General features: G+C 39.6%; 2 protein-coding genes across 3 annotated transcripts in view; one reads left to right on the plus strand and one right to left on the minus strand.

The window, feature by feature from the left end:
- The window catches only part of LOC308354975 (mitochondrial import inner membrane translocase subunit Tim23), a 30904-nt gene extending 27813 nt beyond the window's left edge, over nucleotides 1–3091 (minus strand). Inside the window, exons 1-2 of the mRNA XM_080822881.1 lie at nucleotides 2833–3091; nucleotides 490–548 (exon numbers count right to left, since the gene is read on the minus strand). Coding sequence (XP_080679007.1) covers nucleotides 490–548; nucleotides 2833–2938 — 165 coding nt within the window. The 5' untranslated portion in view covers nucleotides 2939–3091. The remainder of the gene's footprint in view (nucleotides 1–489; nucleotides 549–2832) is intronic.
- Nucleotides 3092–3152: 61 nt separating this feature from the next.
- PARG (poly(ADP-ribose) glycohydrolase) overlaps nucleotides 3153–17463 on the plus strand; it is a 122297-nt gene continuing 107986 nt past the window's right edge. Inside the window, exons 1-4 of one of the 2 annotated variants that reach the window (XM_080822882.1) lie at nucleotides 3153–3635; nucleotides 10465–10531; nucleotides 11145–12131; nucleotides 13213–13396. In XM_080822882.1, coding sequence (XP_080679008.1) covers nucleotides 3416–3635; nucleotides 10465–10531; nucleotides 11145–12131; nucleotides 13213–13396 — 1458 coding nt within the window. In that variant the 5' untranslated portion in view covers nucleotides 3153–3415. The remainder of the gene's footprint in view (nucleotides 3636–10464; nucleotides 10532–11144; nucleotides 12132–13212; nucleotides 13397–17463) is intronic. The other variant, XM_080822883.1, reaches the window with a different exon arrangement.

Here is a 17463-nt window from a genome sequence, read left to right on the forward strand (position 1 = left end):
GAGGTACTTAAGAGTATCAAAACCAGAAACAGAAAGCAGAATGGTGGTTGCCATGGGATGGGTGGGTGGAATCAAGTTATTTTTCAACAGATATAGTTTGTTTTACACGATGAAATGAGTTACAGATATGGTAGGTGGTAATTGTTGCACAATATTATAAACGTAGTTAATACTACTGGACAGTACACTTAAAAATGGGTAAGATAGTAAATTTAATGTTAGTACATTTCACAATTTAAATGGGAAAGGGGAAAAAAACCTAAAACACCTCAAACCCCAAAAACTCTTTAAAGGGAATTAGTTAATTAGTACCAGACAGATAAAAGTCAAATCCTGGAGTTTCTGAGAAAAGAAAAAGAAAAAGAAAAAGGAGTTGGTGCCTCCAGAAATATGTATCATATTTAGCATAAGAACCTGGATTTTTTTTTTAAAGCAGTAAGATAAATCACCAAACTAATAAATTCATAAAAGGACTAGTCTTAGTTTTACCTGAACGAGATATCGTGGATCCACATTTAAATACGGAGACAGAGGATTCATACCAGTCACTAGAGAGAAAACATCACATTGCAATGAAATTTTAAGAAGTTATTTCATTCAGTGTTAATTATGCTGTTTCAGGTGTTTTTCAATTTTGATTTACAGGCTCACTGAATATGAAATTTTCTCCTTTTCTCCTTATCCTATCTGGCAGTTTTGTGGCTGTCTTCTCCTGAGGTTCTGAATTTCAAACCAAGTCCTGCACTAGTGGCTCAGGCTCTCATACCAAGAAGATATTGGCAATAATATGGATCAAATAAAGTAGTAGGAAGCGTAGCAGAAGTCAATTATAAAGCTAATTTCCTCTACTTTGCTACAAGGATGCTACATCTACACAAATTGCAAAATAAGACTGACAATAGACAAGTGAATTTCATGGGAAAACCAGGGGTTGGGTTATGAGTTACATATAAATATTTTAAGGCTGTTCCTTCAAATCTTAGTATTGACAGTTGCTGACAAAGGTGATTTGCTGTGGCAGTGTAGAACATTCTTGGGTCATCACCACAGGAGTGGGAGTCAGGACAAAAGAAAACGGAAACTCTCAGAGAGCCAGACTTGAATCCCACTAACTTTGACAATTGGGGAAAAAAATCTATCAAGGAATATCAACTTTCTCATATTCTGAATTTAATCCTTGAATCCTTTGAATGTTCACAAATCTAAGAAATACCCATGACTCTAGTCCTTTCGTCAACTGAAAGTCCTATTAATTCTATATTCAATACTCATCTTGAACTTTTACTTACCACCATCCTTACTGCTACCATCTTAGTCCAACCATTAAATCTCACCTAGACTACAGTAACAATCTCCTACCTAAATGAACTCCTTAATCTGCTCTATTCCCTTCAATTCACTTCCTATATAGTAACTAAAGTGACTTTTTTTTAAGGAAAAGGAAATGAGCCTTAATGGCTTCCATTCACAATTTTAATCAAATCCAAACTCCTTACCATGGCTTTTAAAACAATGCATTAGTGGCCATTACTTGCTCTCCTGATCTCATTATCTCCTACTGCTCCAACTCCCTCTCAACTTTGTAGACACACTGGCCCATCAGATGTTCTTTAAACATGTCAGGTCTGTCCCCCCTCACCACTAAGGCACTTGGACTAACCATTTTCCCTTGTGTACCTCCATGTGCCTATGCGCCCCCACATTTGTACTGTATTCAAGTCACAGCTCAAATGTAAACACCCTCTAGTTACTTTCCCTGATCTATTTATTCTAAAACAGTGACCTCCTCCCATTTCCTGATCCTGTTTTGATGCCTTTACATACACTTATTAACTAAAATGTGTTTGTGTTACTTGGCACACTAGGATGTAAACTCCATGAAGGCAGCAATCATTTCTTTTGACCACTGGTAGTCCTGCACCCAGAAAAGTCGTTGGCCCATTTCAGGTGTTCAGTGATGGTGGTCACTTTCGACCTCTCAATTTACCTTCAAACCTTAATCACATTAATGTAACAATGCTTTGTCATATTAAGGCAGTGCCCTTTGTGCTCCAAAATTCAGACCTCGGAAGGCTTATTATATGTAAAATGTGTTCCAGATTCAATTTTGACATAAGTGACACTAGAACTCTTTTGCTCTTGACCAAAGAAGACCTGGAGAAATAGAACAAGTTATATTCATCCAGCTGAATACCCACGAAGTCCCAAACATCTGGACGACATTCACAGGGTTGAGAGGGCACAGACAAGTGGTATTCATATTTCTGTACTTTTGACCTTGCATATTTCGTTTCCTAAAATTCTTACCTGGCTTCTTTTTTCAAGTCCATAAATGGCCTATAAAGTGCAGTTCACTTCTTGGCTCCTCCGCTGGCCCGACTCAGATTTCTTTCTTGCCTACATTCAATATTAAATGTTCTGCCCTGAAGGCTATATCGCAGTTTCGAAACACCGACTTAGAGCTTATAAGTTATTTATAGCCTATTTGGAATGTATTTACTTGCAGAGCTAGGCTCTCCTCTTAATCTAGAGTCAAACACACAGCTCAACGCACAAGAAATGTGTGGTAGGAAAGATAAGGCACCACACTCGTCTATAAAGGGAAGAAAACATGCAGCATCCCGCGTCCACGTCACCCGGACAGAACTTCTCGGGGATCCGTGGCTCCAAAAACTCGAGCGGCAGCGCAAACACCCTAACCCCATCTAACCCCATCACTGGTACTGAAGATTGTAAAAGCCAGCCGAAAAAAAACACAGTAAACACACTATACGTTTGGCGGAGTCGCCAAGAACCACCGGGAAATGTTCACAAGGTAGGCCTGATACTTACGCGGGACGCCGGCCAAATCCGCGTGCGAGTAACCTGCCCCGCCGGCTCCAAAAAAGCCGGCCAACCCCCCTGTGGTTTTGTTCCCGCTTCCCCCGCCGCTCTCCATGGTGTCGCAGCAAACTGCTCGTCTGCTTCTCACCGCCTCCTCAGGCCAGGTTCGTCTGTTCTGCCGTTGCTCCCCAGAAACAGCGGGGAGACCCGCGTTCCCACCACCTCCTTCACACCGTGACCTTCCGGGGGCCGGTACCCGCTAATCCTTGCACTTCCGTTTTGCGACATTATACGTCCCGGAAAACGGAAGTGCCTGACGGCAGCCTTCCGGTGGTGGGAAAGTGAACCAAGCCAGAATCAAAGCGGCGCATCCTGAGGCAGGTGGGGGTGCCTGTGGAAGAGGGAAGGCAGGCGACTGGCTAGGGCTTGGCTCGGGAGGCCGGCGGAGCAGCAACTGCAGAGAGAGGCAGCGGCAAAGAGGGAATGGTGCCGGGAGGCGCCGAGGAGGAGGCGCAGTCCGTTCCTCTCAGGGTTAGTGAATGAGGCTCTCCGCCCGGGCCGGCCCGGGGACTCTGCGCTGCGGGTCCCAAGCATGAGTGCGGGCCCCGGCTGTGAGCCCTGCACCAAGCGACCCCGCTGGGGCGCCGCTGCAACTTCTCCGCCGGCCGCCTCGGACGCCCGGAGCTTCCCCAGCAGGCAGAGGCGCGTCCTCGATTCCAAGGACGCTCCCGTGCAGTTCAGGGTCCCACCGTCCTCGTCAGGCTGCGTCCCGGGGCGGGCGGGACCGCACAGAGGCAGCTCCACCTCGCTTGGTACGTGGGGAAATAAAGATCTTTGTCCTTCGCTTTGGCCCGAACCTTTCGGTCTCTGTCTGGGGACCCAGGGACTCCTGTCACCCCTTTCTGGTCTTGTGTGCACCACTCTGAGGCCCTCTTGCTGAGCCAGTGAGGTCACTAGTAGGGGAATGTGGCCGAATTTTCTCCTTTGGGATTGGTGGTGTGAGAAACCCTGGTGAGCAGTCACTCTCAGGGGGGAAAATGGCAGTAGACTCCACCTGTTTGCTTTTCTCGGGTTTGACCGAGAAATTGCCTTAGTTGTTAAGAAAGTCTAATTGTGTATGTGAAGTTCAAGCCTTTAGATGGAAAAAAAGGTACAAAGAAGGTCACAACTTCTCTTGGTTCAGATTTTATATCCGGGGGTGCAGAGCTGTTAGTATTAGCTGGCATTGTGCTTGTTTCTGGCATACAAGGTTGAACAAGTGTAACTTGGGCACTGTCTTCAGATCCCAAAATCAGGAGAGATAAACAATTACAAAGTCCACATGCTGACAGGTGAGAGACATACATCGTTATGGTAGGAGTCAGGAGTCTTAACCCACTCTGTGGGATAAGAAATAATCTCCCAGAAGATGAGGTGCTTATTCTGAGGTCTAAAAAAGAATGAAGACTTAGCTAGAAAGGAGGGAGTAAGGAAATGTTCCTGAAGTGCAACTGGTGCATACTGTCGACAGAAGAGAGTAGAGAGAGATGGGGCTGCAGGGAGGTAGGAAAGGATCAGATCATACTGGGAAATATAGGCAGTCCTGAGGGTTTTGAACTTTACCTCTAAGGGCAGTGAGAAGCTTTTAATACGTTTTCAGTAGGGAAGCGACTATGTATATGTGCATGCCCCCACATCTTTTTTTTTTTTTTTAAAAGGTCTCTGGCTGGTGTGTAGAAAATGAAGAATGGATTGAAAATGAGAGGAAGTACAGGCCCAAGACAAAAGGAGTTAGTCTAGGTGGAAGATAATGATGTTTTATACTTGGTTGTGTACAGTAGAGAGGGAGAGAAGTGAATGGAATCAGAGAATGGGATCTGTGGGTTTGTACCTCTTAAATTCATTTGTGCTGGGAATAAAGATTTGGGGATTCTTGGCATAAATGTGATAATTGATGCTTTGGACATAGATAGATCATATAAAGCATATAGAGAAAATAAAGGTGACCTAGGAAAGAAACTTTAGGAACACCATCATCTAAGAGTGGACTGAAGAGAAGCAGCCAGAAGAGTAGAGTGAAAGCCTGACTTTTGTTGTCATGCAGGAAAGAACATTTCAAAAAGGATGCAGTTGTCAGCAGTGTAGAAGGCTGGCCAGAGGTCAGTCTTTGGGTGACTGGTGTAAACTTAGTTCTCTCAGGACTTAGAGGCAGTGGGGAGTAGATCTCACCTATAAATCGAAGGATGAGCAGGATTTGCTGTATAGATCAAGGAGAGAAAGAAATATGCAGAGGAAATGGTATGGGCGAAGGTGGTAGGACTAGAGCATAAAATGCCAGGAGTGACAGGACTTGAGGCCAGGAAGAAGGACAGAAGTTACTATGGACAAATTGTAGTGCCATTTCAAGGAGTTTGGACTTTATTCTCTGGTTAATAGGAAGCCACTGAAAGCTTTTAAAGAGAGAGATAACATTTGGTTAATATTTTAGAAAAGATGGCTTAGTGGCCTTTGGACTTCTCTACCTGCAGTCCACTGTATAAATTCAGCCACTATACAGAGTAAGAAATCTTTGAACTGGGTAAATATGCCATATTTATTACAAACATGTTTCATGAAATAATACCTATTATGTAGGACGCATTCTCACGTTGTTTGTATTTCACTATAAAAAGTTAGTCCTTTAGATATTACTCAGCCATCAGAAAGAATGAAATCTTTCCTTTTGCAATGCTGTCAGATGGAGCTAGAGTGTATTATGCTAAGAAAAATAAGTCAGAGAAAGACAAATGCCATATGATTTCACTCATAAGTGGGAGAAACAAAACATGAACATAAAGGGTAAGGAGTAAAAAAGGGTGGGGGAGGCAAATCACAAGAGACTTTTTGAAAAGATTTTATCTGTTTATTTGAGAGCATGAGCAGGTATTGTGGGTGCTGAGGGAGAGGCAGACTCCCCCCCATCAGGGAGCCAGACATGGGGCTCAGTCCCAGCAACCTGGGATCATGACCTGAGCGGAAGGCAGACGCATAACCAATGGAGCCACCCAGGCGTCCCAGAAGACTCTCAGAGAACAAACTGAGGGTTGTTGGAGGGGAGGTGGGCAGGGAATGGTCTAAATGGGTGTTGAGTATTAAGGAGGGCACTTGTTGGGATGAGCACTGGGTGTTATATGTAAGTGATAAATCACGAAATTCTACTCCTGAAGTCAATATTACACTATATGTTTAACTAACTAGAATTTAAATAAAGACTTTTTTTTAAAAAGTAAGTCCTTTATATTAACACTGGTTTAGAGATAGTCAAGACTAGACGTGGAGATCAGTTGCAGGAAGTAAATGCAGTTGTCCAAAAAAATACCTATTCTTTTGATATTGGTGATGTTTTGAAGATGCAGAGGAAGGAGTGGATTTAAGATTTAGGCTGTAGATTTCAGAGAACTTAGTGAAGGAGAGTGGAAGAGAGGGGCGAATTAGAGTGACCTCCAAGTACTGTATCTGACTTGTGCAAGAAGGTAATTTGTAGACCCATTAACTTTATTTGCATATAAAGGTAGAAGAGTTCGTTGCTAGTGGAGGAGGGCAGTCAGTCCTCATGGTTGGATCTTATTTTCTGCAGATTTCTGCAGAAGAGGACCAAATTAATACTTGCGCTGTACTTCATCTGTGTGAATATTTTTGTATACCGGGCATAGGACACCAATTAACAAAATGTGCAAAGTCTAAACAAAAACTGTTTTTTCAAATTTGAAATTCTTTTAGGAACTTGGTATTAAAAATTTTAGTATATAGTTCTCTTAGGAGAATAAGTGAGAAAAGGAAATGGATATTCATTCAACATCTTTAAATGTGGTATTATTTACCTACCTGGGCATATTATATTAGTTGAAATCTGCAGATCTGCATATAGGCAGAACTCGGTGCTACTCTTTTCTGCCTTTTATAACTTCCTGGAGTTTGTCTCCCTGCTCCAGGCATGGTCTAAGTGTAGGTCAGTGGGGGCGATGGTGGTAGCAGTTGGTGAGGGGGCAAGTAACTGGACCCAGTTTGTCCCCCTTCCTCCATGTCATTCCTTCAGCCTCAGTGCCGTCAAAAGCATCTTCTGACCTCTTTCCTCATCTCAAAACTCCACTGTCCATTACTTTGGTCTCAAAATACCCTTCCTTCTCATACCTTATCTTGCTCCTGCTGGAGGAAGGGGACATTTTGTGGAGGTGGGTTGTTCCTTTGAAATGCAGGTTAGTTTCAAAGCATGTTGTGTCTTTCGCCTGTGTGGGTGGCAGGAAGTAATTGATTTGCTCACTGAACTTTGAAATAGGCTGGTTACTGAGTGATGTTACTAATGAGATTAAGTGTAAATGGTGTGAAATTAGAATAGGGTTGGAGAACTGCTGATCTCATTGAAAAAGAGGTTGGGTGGGAGTGTTGCAAGAGAAGACATTTGTTGAATTTCTGCTTTGTGAGACTAGACACTTCTATTTTCTCTCATTAATCTACATAAACCTTTAGGTAGATATTTGCTGCTAACCCCATATTATAGTTGAGGAAATATTAGAAGCTCAAAGAAACGAAGTACTAGTAAGCGACTGAGCAAGGATCTCAGTCCTAGATCTTGTTTGACTCCAGATCTTGTATCTTTTTCATCACCTACCACTGCCCTCCTTTTTGTTTGCTGTGATTATTCCTAGTAAAAAGACAGAAATTACCAGATAATGTGGAAAGCATAATTTTATCCTCATTTCAGGAATAAGGGGGTAAAATTCTGAAGCAGTCCTGTGCCATGTTGCAAAAGAAATCTTTGAAAGCCAGAAGTAGTGGCAATGGAAAGAAGTAGGACTCTCAGAAGGACTGAGGAATGTCTTATTATCAGGAGATACTGGTTCCACAGCTCCTACTCCTCCTTTATCCTGTTCACAGGCTTCAAGAATTATAGTAGGAAACCTGAAGCTGAAGAGAGGACACATTCTCAGTGTCAGAGCTGCAGGAGAACACTTCATAGTTTTTTACGAAATAATGTTGGATGCAGTCTTTCAATTCTGTAGACTTGCCCTCATAGTGCTGGGCATACCATTTAATCCTTATATTTATGGAGAAAGGTGTTTTAAACTCCCCGCTGAAACAAAAAGTGAATTTTTGGCTCCTTGCTGGTTTGTAATTTGAGGATTTTCTACACTTGTGTTTGATGTAATGAAATTAAATGAAGATGAAACTACAGAAAAAGGCTTGGAATCAAGTGGTTCATCCTTTTCTGATTGAAGCTAGTTTTTTTCTCTGAAGCCTGATTTTCTGTAGAAGTAGTAACTTAATAAAATCACTGAAATGTGGTGTTTAATGAGAAAATCAAATATAATTACTTTGTTGTGATAGAAACTTTTTAAAATGCTAATCAAAGATTTTTACTAGTTGGAATGTTAGTATTTTATGTAAGGAATGTAAGGAATGAATTATATGGCACTCAAATACAGTGATAAAGCTGTTCATTTTCATGTGTTTGGGACAGCATCTGTTATGAGACTTGTTATGCTCATGTTATAGTGTTCGAGGAGAGGCATAAACAAATAAGAATGAGTCTGTGTCTTAAGGAGCTCAGATTCTTACATTGCAGTTTGGGGAATAGTTGAGAATGTTTATCATCTTATATTTTCTTATACTAAGGTATTATATACATTTAATCCATAGGCAGTGCAGTTAATTTTGAAAGCATGCTTATTTTTAATGCTTATGTAAATTGTGGTTTGCATTTATTTATGTTGTATCTTCCTCTACTGAGCCATCAATTCTACTTCTGCTATTGTTTGCTGGTTATTTCTGGCATCTCAATTTTAGTATGTTCACAGTTGATGTAATCATATTTTCCCCAAAATCCAGTTGTCTTTTTTTTTTTTAATTAAAGGGGCAGGGATATAGACTGCACGCCTTATAGGGAAGAGTGGCAAAGCCCCCCCCCCTTTTTTTTAGATTTTATTTATTTATTTGTCAGAGAGAATGCACCAGCTGGGGGTGAGGGGCAGCAGGCAGAGGGAGAAGCAAAGCTCCCCACTGAGCAAGGAACAGGACTCCATCACAGGACCCTGGGATCATGACCTGAGCCAAAAGCAGATGCTTAATTGATTGAGCCACCCAGGAGTCCTGGAGAAGCAGACTTCTTGCTGAGCAGGCAGCCCCACATGAGGCTTGATCCCAGGACCCTGGGATCATGACCTGAGCCAAAGACAAATGCTCAACTGAATGAGCCACCCAGGCGTCCCTCCAGTTGTCTTATAGTCTACATTTTAACTTAATGCTGTAACCATCTTTCAAGTCTATCAGACTTAAAGCTTAGTATCACCTTTAACTTCAATCATTGTAAAATCTGTGATGATTCATTTCTCAACCTTTATTCTCCGTTCTCACAATGACTAGTTTTGGTCCTTTGCCATTAGTTCTCCAACCTAGCTAATGATCATCAGACTCACTTTTTGAAAAAAAAATACAGAGTCCAGCTTCCCTCCTGACTCCATCATCACACTTAGAGTGATTCATTAGGTCTGGGGCCTGGTCCTAGGATCCATTAATTACCAGCCCCCGATGATTCAGAAGGTTTGAGAGCTACTGACCTACACCAATAGCTTCATTTCTACCAATAGGCTCTTCCTTCTGGCCCCTTCAGATTTGCCCTCAAGGATATGTATCGTGCATGACTGGGCACCTCCTAGATTTGAGTTTCAAAATTATAGCTCTGAGTGTATGCTTTTTTTTTTTTTTTAAAATAAAGGATTTTATTTATTTATTTGACAGAGAGGGTGAAAGAGCACGAGCAGGGGGAACAGTAGAGGGAGAAGCAGGTTCCCTGCTGAGCAGGGAGGCTGGCAGGACCCTGGGGTCAGGACCTAAGTTGAAGGCTGACAATTAACCATCTGGGCTACCCAGGCACCCCCATTTGTACCTCTTTTTGTGGGTCATTCAGGAACCTCTATGATAGGGTCCTAGTTGACTTTCCAGTCATATTTTCTTTTGCTTTCTTTTTAAGTTCTTTATATTTCCCTGGCATTGGTTCCTTTGCTTATGATTTTCCCTTTATGCGAGCATATGTTTATTCTTCAAGGAACAGTTCAAGCCCTACTTATCAGATTGTTCCACTTACTCCAGTTCCCTAAAGTAGTTTCTTTGGTGGCCAGAAGCCACCAGAAGTGCACCTTAATTCTTTATCAGGATCTCTTTTAATACTAAAGGTAGTTAAGAATCAACATTGACTGAGCATGTACCAGATTGTGCCTTAAACTTAATACCTTGCATGTGCTATATAATTTAAACCTCATAATAAGCCCAGGGGAAAGACTATTAATTTGCAAGTTTACAAATAAAGAATCTGAGAGACAGAAAAATGATCCCTCACAAAGACACACAGGAATCCAGTGGGAGTGCTAGGATTTGAATCCAGGTGATTTGATTTCAGAGCCTGTACTTTCATCCATTAGGCCATCCCAGCTCTTTCATGAGCCTGTCACTTTCTGCTCAAAGCCAAATGCATTTATATTTATATTTCTGTCTTATCTCCCATTGTTTGAGTGTGGAAGGAATGATTAATCTCTGTTTAAATCACAGAACCTAGCACAGTGCCTTACATGTATAAATGGTGCCATAGGTATCTTATCTTTTTGGTGTGTGTCTTTTCTTTTTTTTCAGTTTTCAAACAAAAGACTATTACCAGTTGGATGGACACTAAAGGAATCAAGACAACTGAATCAGAAAGGTATAGAAACATGCCTATATAGAAAAATATGTAACATGATACATGAATGTTTTATCTTGGTTCATGTCACTTTCTCCTTGCTTTCCCATTTTTTTATCTGTATTTATTTATTTTTTCACTTTATAAATACTAATTTTTAGAGTCCTTCATGTGCTAGGGTCTGTCCCAGATACTTGACATACAGAGATGAGAAAGGAATATAGTCTGTGTGTTTAAGATACAGTATACTGGTGGCAGTTGCAAAAACACATGATTGTTACATAGTGTGATAAATAGAACAGAAAGGTATAAACAGAGAACAGTGGTGGTTAGCATATAGAACCAAGAATTAGCTTTATCTTTGCAGGAAGGCCTGCCAGGAGGTGAGTGAAGTTTAACATTTAAAGGAACGGCAGGTGTTTCCCAGGCATAGAGTTGGGGAAAGGGCGTTTTAGGCATATGTGTAGTCATGGAGTCATGAAAGAGCACGCTCTGTGTTTAGGATATCACCAGTTGTTTAATTACTGCTGTGACACGGGGCGTGTGGTTGGACAAGTGATTTTTTTATACCATAAATTCTTTTTATTGTATCATAATTTCTCTTGTCTCATTAGTTCTTTTTATTCTGTTGTAGTTTGCATAGTAAAGAAAACAACAATACAAGAGTAGAATCCATGATGAGTTCTGTACAAAAAGATAACTTTTACCAACATAATATGGAAAAATTAGAAAATGTTTCTCAGCTAAGTCTTGATAAATCACCTGTTGAGAAAAGTACACAATATTTGACTCAGCATCAGACTGCAGCTATGTGTAAGTGGCAAAATGAAGGGAAACATACAGAGAGGCTTTTAGAAAGTGAACCTTCGACAGTAACTCTGGTACCAGAGCGGTTCAGTAATGCTAACGTTGATCAGGCATCCCGAAATGATGATCACAGCGACACAGATAGTGAGGGAAGTAGAGATAACCAACAATTTTTGACACCTGTAAAGTTAACAAATAAAAAGCAGACCACAGAAGGTGAACAGGCCAGAGAAGCCAGAAGCCACCAGAAGTGCAGCAAGTCTTGCCGTCCTGTAGAAGACTGTGCAGGTTGTCAGCAGGAAGAGGTAGATGTGGTGCCAGAGAGTCCCTTGTCAGATGTTGGCTCTGAGGATGTTGGTACTGAACTGAAAAATGCCAACAAACTGAGTAGACAAGAGAGTAGTTTAGGAAATTCTCCTCCCTTTGAGAAAGAAAGTGAACCTGAGTCACCAATGGACGTGGATAATTCCAAAAATAGTTGTCAGGACTCAGAAGTAGATGAAGAGACAAGTCCAGGTTTTGATGAACAAGAAGATAGCAGTTCCTCCCAAACAGCAACTAAACCTTCAAGGTTCCAAGCAAGAGAAGCCGACACTGAATTGAGCAAACGGTCCTCTTCTAAAGAAGGTGAAATTCGATTACATTTTCAGTTTGAAGGAGGAGAGACTCGGAGTGGAATGAATGATTTAAATGCCAGACCACCTGGAAGTAATTCTGGCCTGAATGTAGAATGTAGAAATTCAAAGCAACATGGGAAAAAGGATTCTAAAATCACAGATCATTTCATGAGAATGCCCAAAGCAGAGGACAAAAGGTAATTTTTTTCAACAAGACTATCTCCAATAGTGTAATACCTTTTATAATTTTGCAAGGGGGTTTAACAAAGTTATGGTTTACACTAAAGCGAAGAAATAGTTGTGTTTCCTGTTAGTTGCTTATGGTAAATTTAAACCTAGATTCAAAAAGACCAAAACAGATAACAAGAAGCAAATGAATATTGTTAATTGGAATTTTTTGGTTTCATGATTTTCCTTCTGGAATTTATGGGGATTATCAGAATATAAAAATACTAGGTTGATAGTAGCTTCTGTTTATGTATCAATTTTTCTAGGTTTTTGTATACTACATTTTCTCTAATGCTCTAATGGGTAGGTAGGTGATATTTTACTCACTTTGCTAATGAGAAAACTGAAATTTGAATTAGAGAATTCACTGAAGTTTTAACTTGTGGATGGTAATGCTGGAATTTAAATCCTAGTCTGTCTGATTATAAAGCTTACATTTTTACAGTTATCCCTTATGGAATCTTCAAGCTTACTCTCCATAATTTCTGTGATATTTTCTGTCACATGTGCCATAGTAAGTTCACTTTGTTGAAAATTATTCTAGAAACCTGAGAAGTAGCTGATGCTATGAATCATGACTATTTGGCAGTGTGCATATTACGTGGTCTTTTTTGGGAAGGTGATTTCCTCTGTTTAGAAATTCTTAACACAGACTTGAAAATAAGCTCTTCAGTTTTACTCTAAGGTTTATAATTTTTTCTTTTGATTGTAAGTACCTAGGGGAGAGAGCAAGCCTGGCACACTTTTTCTTTTAAAGATATTATTTATTTATGTGAGAGAGAGTGTGTGTGCACTCAAGCTAGAGTGGGGGACAGGCACAGGGAGAGGGATAAACAGACTCCCTGCTGATCAAGGAGCCCAACGCAGGGCTCAGTCCTGGATCCTGGGATTATGACCTGAACTGAAGGCAGACAACTGACTGACTGAGCCACCCAGGCACCCCTTGGCATGTTTTAAACAATAACATTCTGGGTAAGTTTTGTACTTGTTTATCCAACAAAACTTTAGCAGTGAGTGATTTGTGACTGAATACATTTGTTTTGACCTTAGAAAAGAACAGTGTGAAATCAAGCATCAAAGAACAGAAAGGAAGATACCTAAATACATTCCACCTCACCTTTCTCCAGATAAGAAATGGCTTGGAACTCCTATTGAGGAGATGAGAAGACTGCCTAGGTGTGGGATCCGGCTGCCTCTCTTGAGACCATCTGCTAATCATACAGTAACTATTCGGGTAGGTATTACTTCTTACCGAAAAAGAGAGAAGACTCTTAAGTCTTGATTTATTATGGTACTTACTAATGTGAAAAAGAGACTAAGGCATAGAAACTGCTTCTCTTTTCTGGATATATAAAATACTAAGAAGTCTGTAGATTGGAGAAATATAATGATAGCTTATTTGATATAGTACTTAATACACCCATAAGATGAATCATTTTCAGCTGATAAGGAAATTGACTTTCTCAGTTTTTTTTTTTTTTTTTTTAACTTGCTGGATTCTTTTTTCTTTTTGTTTTAAATTCAATTGACAATATTTGTTGAGCATTCACTATTAGGTAGTGGGTTAGTCCATAAAGTTCAAAGTTGTGTATGGTTCAGTATCAAATCATTTTCTAGTTTTACCCTCTTTTCTGAGCTTCAGATTCTTCTAGACTTCACCATTACTGTCCCACAGGTGTCTCAAACTCAACGTGTCTAAAACCTCATTTCTAAAAGTTGCGGTTAAATGTACATAATACAAGGTTTATGATTTTAACCATTTTTCAGTGGCATTACGTACATGCACAGTGTTGTACAATTATTACCACTATTCATTTCCAGAAAATTTTCATTGTCACGCAGAAACTTTATCTGCTAAACAATAACTCTCCATTTCTCACTAGCCCTTGGTAACCTTTTATACTTTCTATAGCTTCTTTTTTAAAGGAGCAGCTTTATTGAAGTATATAACATTTACTCATCTTAAGTGCTCGTTCAATTCAGTGATATTTAATTTACTGAGTTAGGCAACCATCACCATAATCCAATTTTTTTAAAGATTTTATTCATTTATTTGACAGAGAGAGAGCAAGCACAAGCAGGGGAGCGGCAGGGAGAGGGAGAAGCAGGCTCCCTGCTGAGCAAGGAACTTGATGCGGTACTCTATCCCAGGATTCTGGGATCATGACTTGAACTGAAGGCAGACACTTAACCAACTAAGCCACCCAGGCGCCCCACCATAGTCCAATTTTTAAAATTTTATTTTATTTTATTTTGTTTGTTTATTTTAGATTATACTGATTTATTTGAGAGAGAGAGAGAGCGCGCACATGAATAGGGGAGAGAGGGAGAGGAGGCTCCCCACTGAGCAGGGAGTCCAGTGCAGGGCTTGATCCCGTTGGGATCATTACCTGAGCCAAAGGCACATCCTTAACTGACTGAGCCATCCAGGTGCCCCAAGATTTTGTTTTTTTAAAGTAATCTCTACACTCAACATGGGGCTTGAACTCATGACCAAGATAAAGAGTCATGTGCTCCACTGACTGAAATAGCCAGGTACCCCTCTTAATCCAATTTTAGATTTCTGTCACTCATTGGGTAGTTTTAAATAGCCACCCCATTTTTTTGTCTCTGTATTAGATTTCACAGGAACTACTTTAAAAAAATCCCTTTTATTATACAACTTAGTCTAGGGTTGATTAGATATTTTGAAGTATAGAATTTATCATGGTTAGAGGTGGAAGCAACATTGAACAGGGTAGGGTTTGAGCTGAGCTCTAAAAGATGAGCACAGGAGTGCCTGGATGGCTCAGTAGGTTAAGCGTCTGACTTTTGATTTTGGCTTAAGTCATGATCCCAGGGTCATGGAATGGAGCCCTGCATTGGGCTTTGTGCTTGGTAGGGAGTCTGCTTGAGATTCTCTCTCCTCCCCACACCCATGCTCACTCATTCTTTCTCTCTCAAATAAATAAGTAAATCTTTAAAAAAAAAAAAAAGGCAGAAATTTCTGAGGGAGAATTAATAAGAGAATTCCAAGACACATACATAGTCTTTAGAAGAAGAGGCTGTGTAGTTGAAAACTATTTTTTTTTAGACATGGAAAATAATTACTAGAGCTTAGAATTTGGATGGAAGATGGTGGAAGACAAGTCTTGAAAAGTGGATTGGGTCCATATTATAGAGGGCTTTAGGTATCAGGAATTGGACTTGAGTCTGTAGTATTGGAAATTGTTAAAATGTCTGTCCATACAATAGTTATGCTGTAGCAGGATTAATCAGACAGTTGTGTGGAAGGAAAGTTGAAGTGAGAATACATTGAAAACAGAATGGTAACGTAAGAGCTCAGATAAGAATATGCAAACAATAATTATCAAATTGTGCTGCATGGAAGTGGTTCATGGTTTCTTAGGAAATCTGACTCATCTGTTACTTCTAAAGTATATTTTTAACTGTGAAAACCCTATAATAAAGGAACTAACATACTCAAATAGGAAAATGCTTAATATATTTTACTCAGCAGATTTTACCAAGAGAACTCATTTTAGTGCAGCCCATACCATTGATGTTCCCTTACCACTGCTATTTAACTGAAGAATTTCCTTAAGCCTCAGAATAACAGTTTGAAAACTGTCCATCAATAGATGAATGGACAAAGAAGATGTGGTATATATACACAATGGAATATTACTCAGCCCTCAGAAAGAATGAAATCTTCCCATTCACAATGATGTGGGTGGAACTAGAAGGTATTATGCTAAGCAAAATAAGTCAGTCAGAGGGACAAATGCCATATGATTTCACTCACGTGGAATTTAAGAAACAAAACAGTTGAATATAAGGGAAGGAAAAATAAAATAAGATGAAAATCGAGAAGGAGGCAAATCATAAGAGATACTAAACTCTAGGAAATATACAGGGTTGCTTGAGGGGAGGGTTGGGGAAGGGGTAATTGGGTGATGGGCATTAAGGAGGATGTAGTGAGCGCTGGGCATTATATGCAGCTGATGAATCATTAGACTCTGCCTCTGAAACTATAAAAACAAAAACATCATTTGCAATTATTTAGGCATAGCAGTAGGATTTTCTTAATACTGTATAAGAGATATAAATGTAAATTAAGTAGAAGGTTGATACAAGCTTTAGCTCTCATCCCTAATTTTGTATTTCGTATCTCCTTGTCATTTATTGATGTTGGAACAAATAAAGGTTACTGTAAAAATTATATTTATAAAAATAGTTTTGTTTTGTTTATATATGATTTCATATGAGATTTCTTAGGTGAAGAAAAGGATATGGTATTTAAAAGAGTTTGCAAATCACTGAGATAGGGTAATGTGGAAATAAAAAAGAGCATATAGATGGTTGCTTTGTTTTGAGGTAAAACTGATAGGATATGGTGAATATTCTTAAATACAGGGTGATAAGGGAAAAGGAGGCACTGATAATGAAGGAAGAATTAAGAAAAGGCTGGATGACTGAGAAAATGTTAATGGTCAAGATTCGCAGAAAAGATTGATTGGGGAGATAAGTGATATTTTGAGTTTACTGCCTTTCTTTGTCTCAGTGTCTGTAAGTAAAACCGAAAGCATCCTATACCATCATTACTTAATCTCTGAAATTACTGTTTACTTATTTTTAGGTATAACCTGTGAATTTTAAAAATCTTTTAAAAGATCTTTATCTTATTACAAGAGTAGTGCAGGGTCATTGTAAACAAACAAAAAAAGGCAGCTATTGTATGAAAGTATGTAGCTCAAAACCCATGTCTTTCTTAGTCCTGTTTCCAGAGTTTAGCAGTTTGATGTATTTTCTTCTAGATTCTTTTTTCTGAATACAGTAATATATACATGTAATTAATAATTACTGGATAAACCTAGTTACATTTCTAAGATGCCACATATTAATAGTTACACATTTTAGAGTAATAAAATAAAGCTGATGCCACATATTAATAGTTACACATTTTAGAGTAATAAAATAAAGCTGATATTTGTAGGGCAAACTGGAAGTGCAGGGACACGTTATTTGGTGTTTATCTTTAAAGACATGATAAAAACATGTAGACACACATTCAGACGCAAACACACGAAGCCTACTTTCATATATATCGTGTGTTCCCATGTGTGTGAAGCTGGACTGGTACCTGTTCTGTCACCTCTGATCACATGGAATATTTTTACAAAATCACCTTTGGGGCCTCCAGCTGAGGTTGAAAATACTTTTAGCATAGTGTTGACTCTTGACTCTTCTTTCTTCCTCAAAATATTCTCGTTCCTTGGCCTCTATGATAGCGTATAATCCTAGTTTTCTTCCTACCTTCTT

This window comes from Martes martes (assembly GCF_963455335.1).
Source record: "Martes martes genome assembly, chromosome: 14".
NCBI classification, from domain to species: domain Eukaryota; kingdom Metazoa; phylum Chordata; class Mammalia; order Carnivora; family Mustelidae; genus Martes; species Martes martes.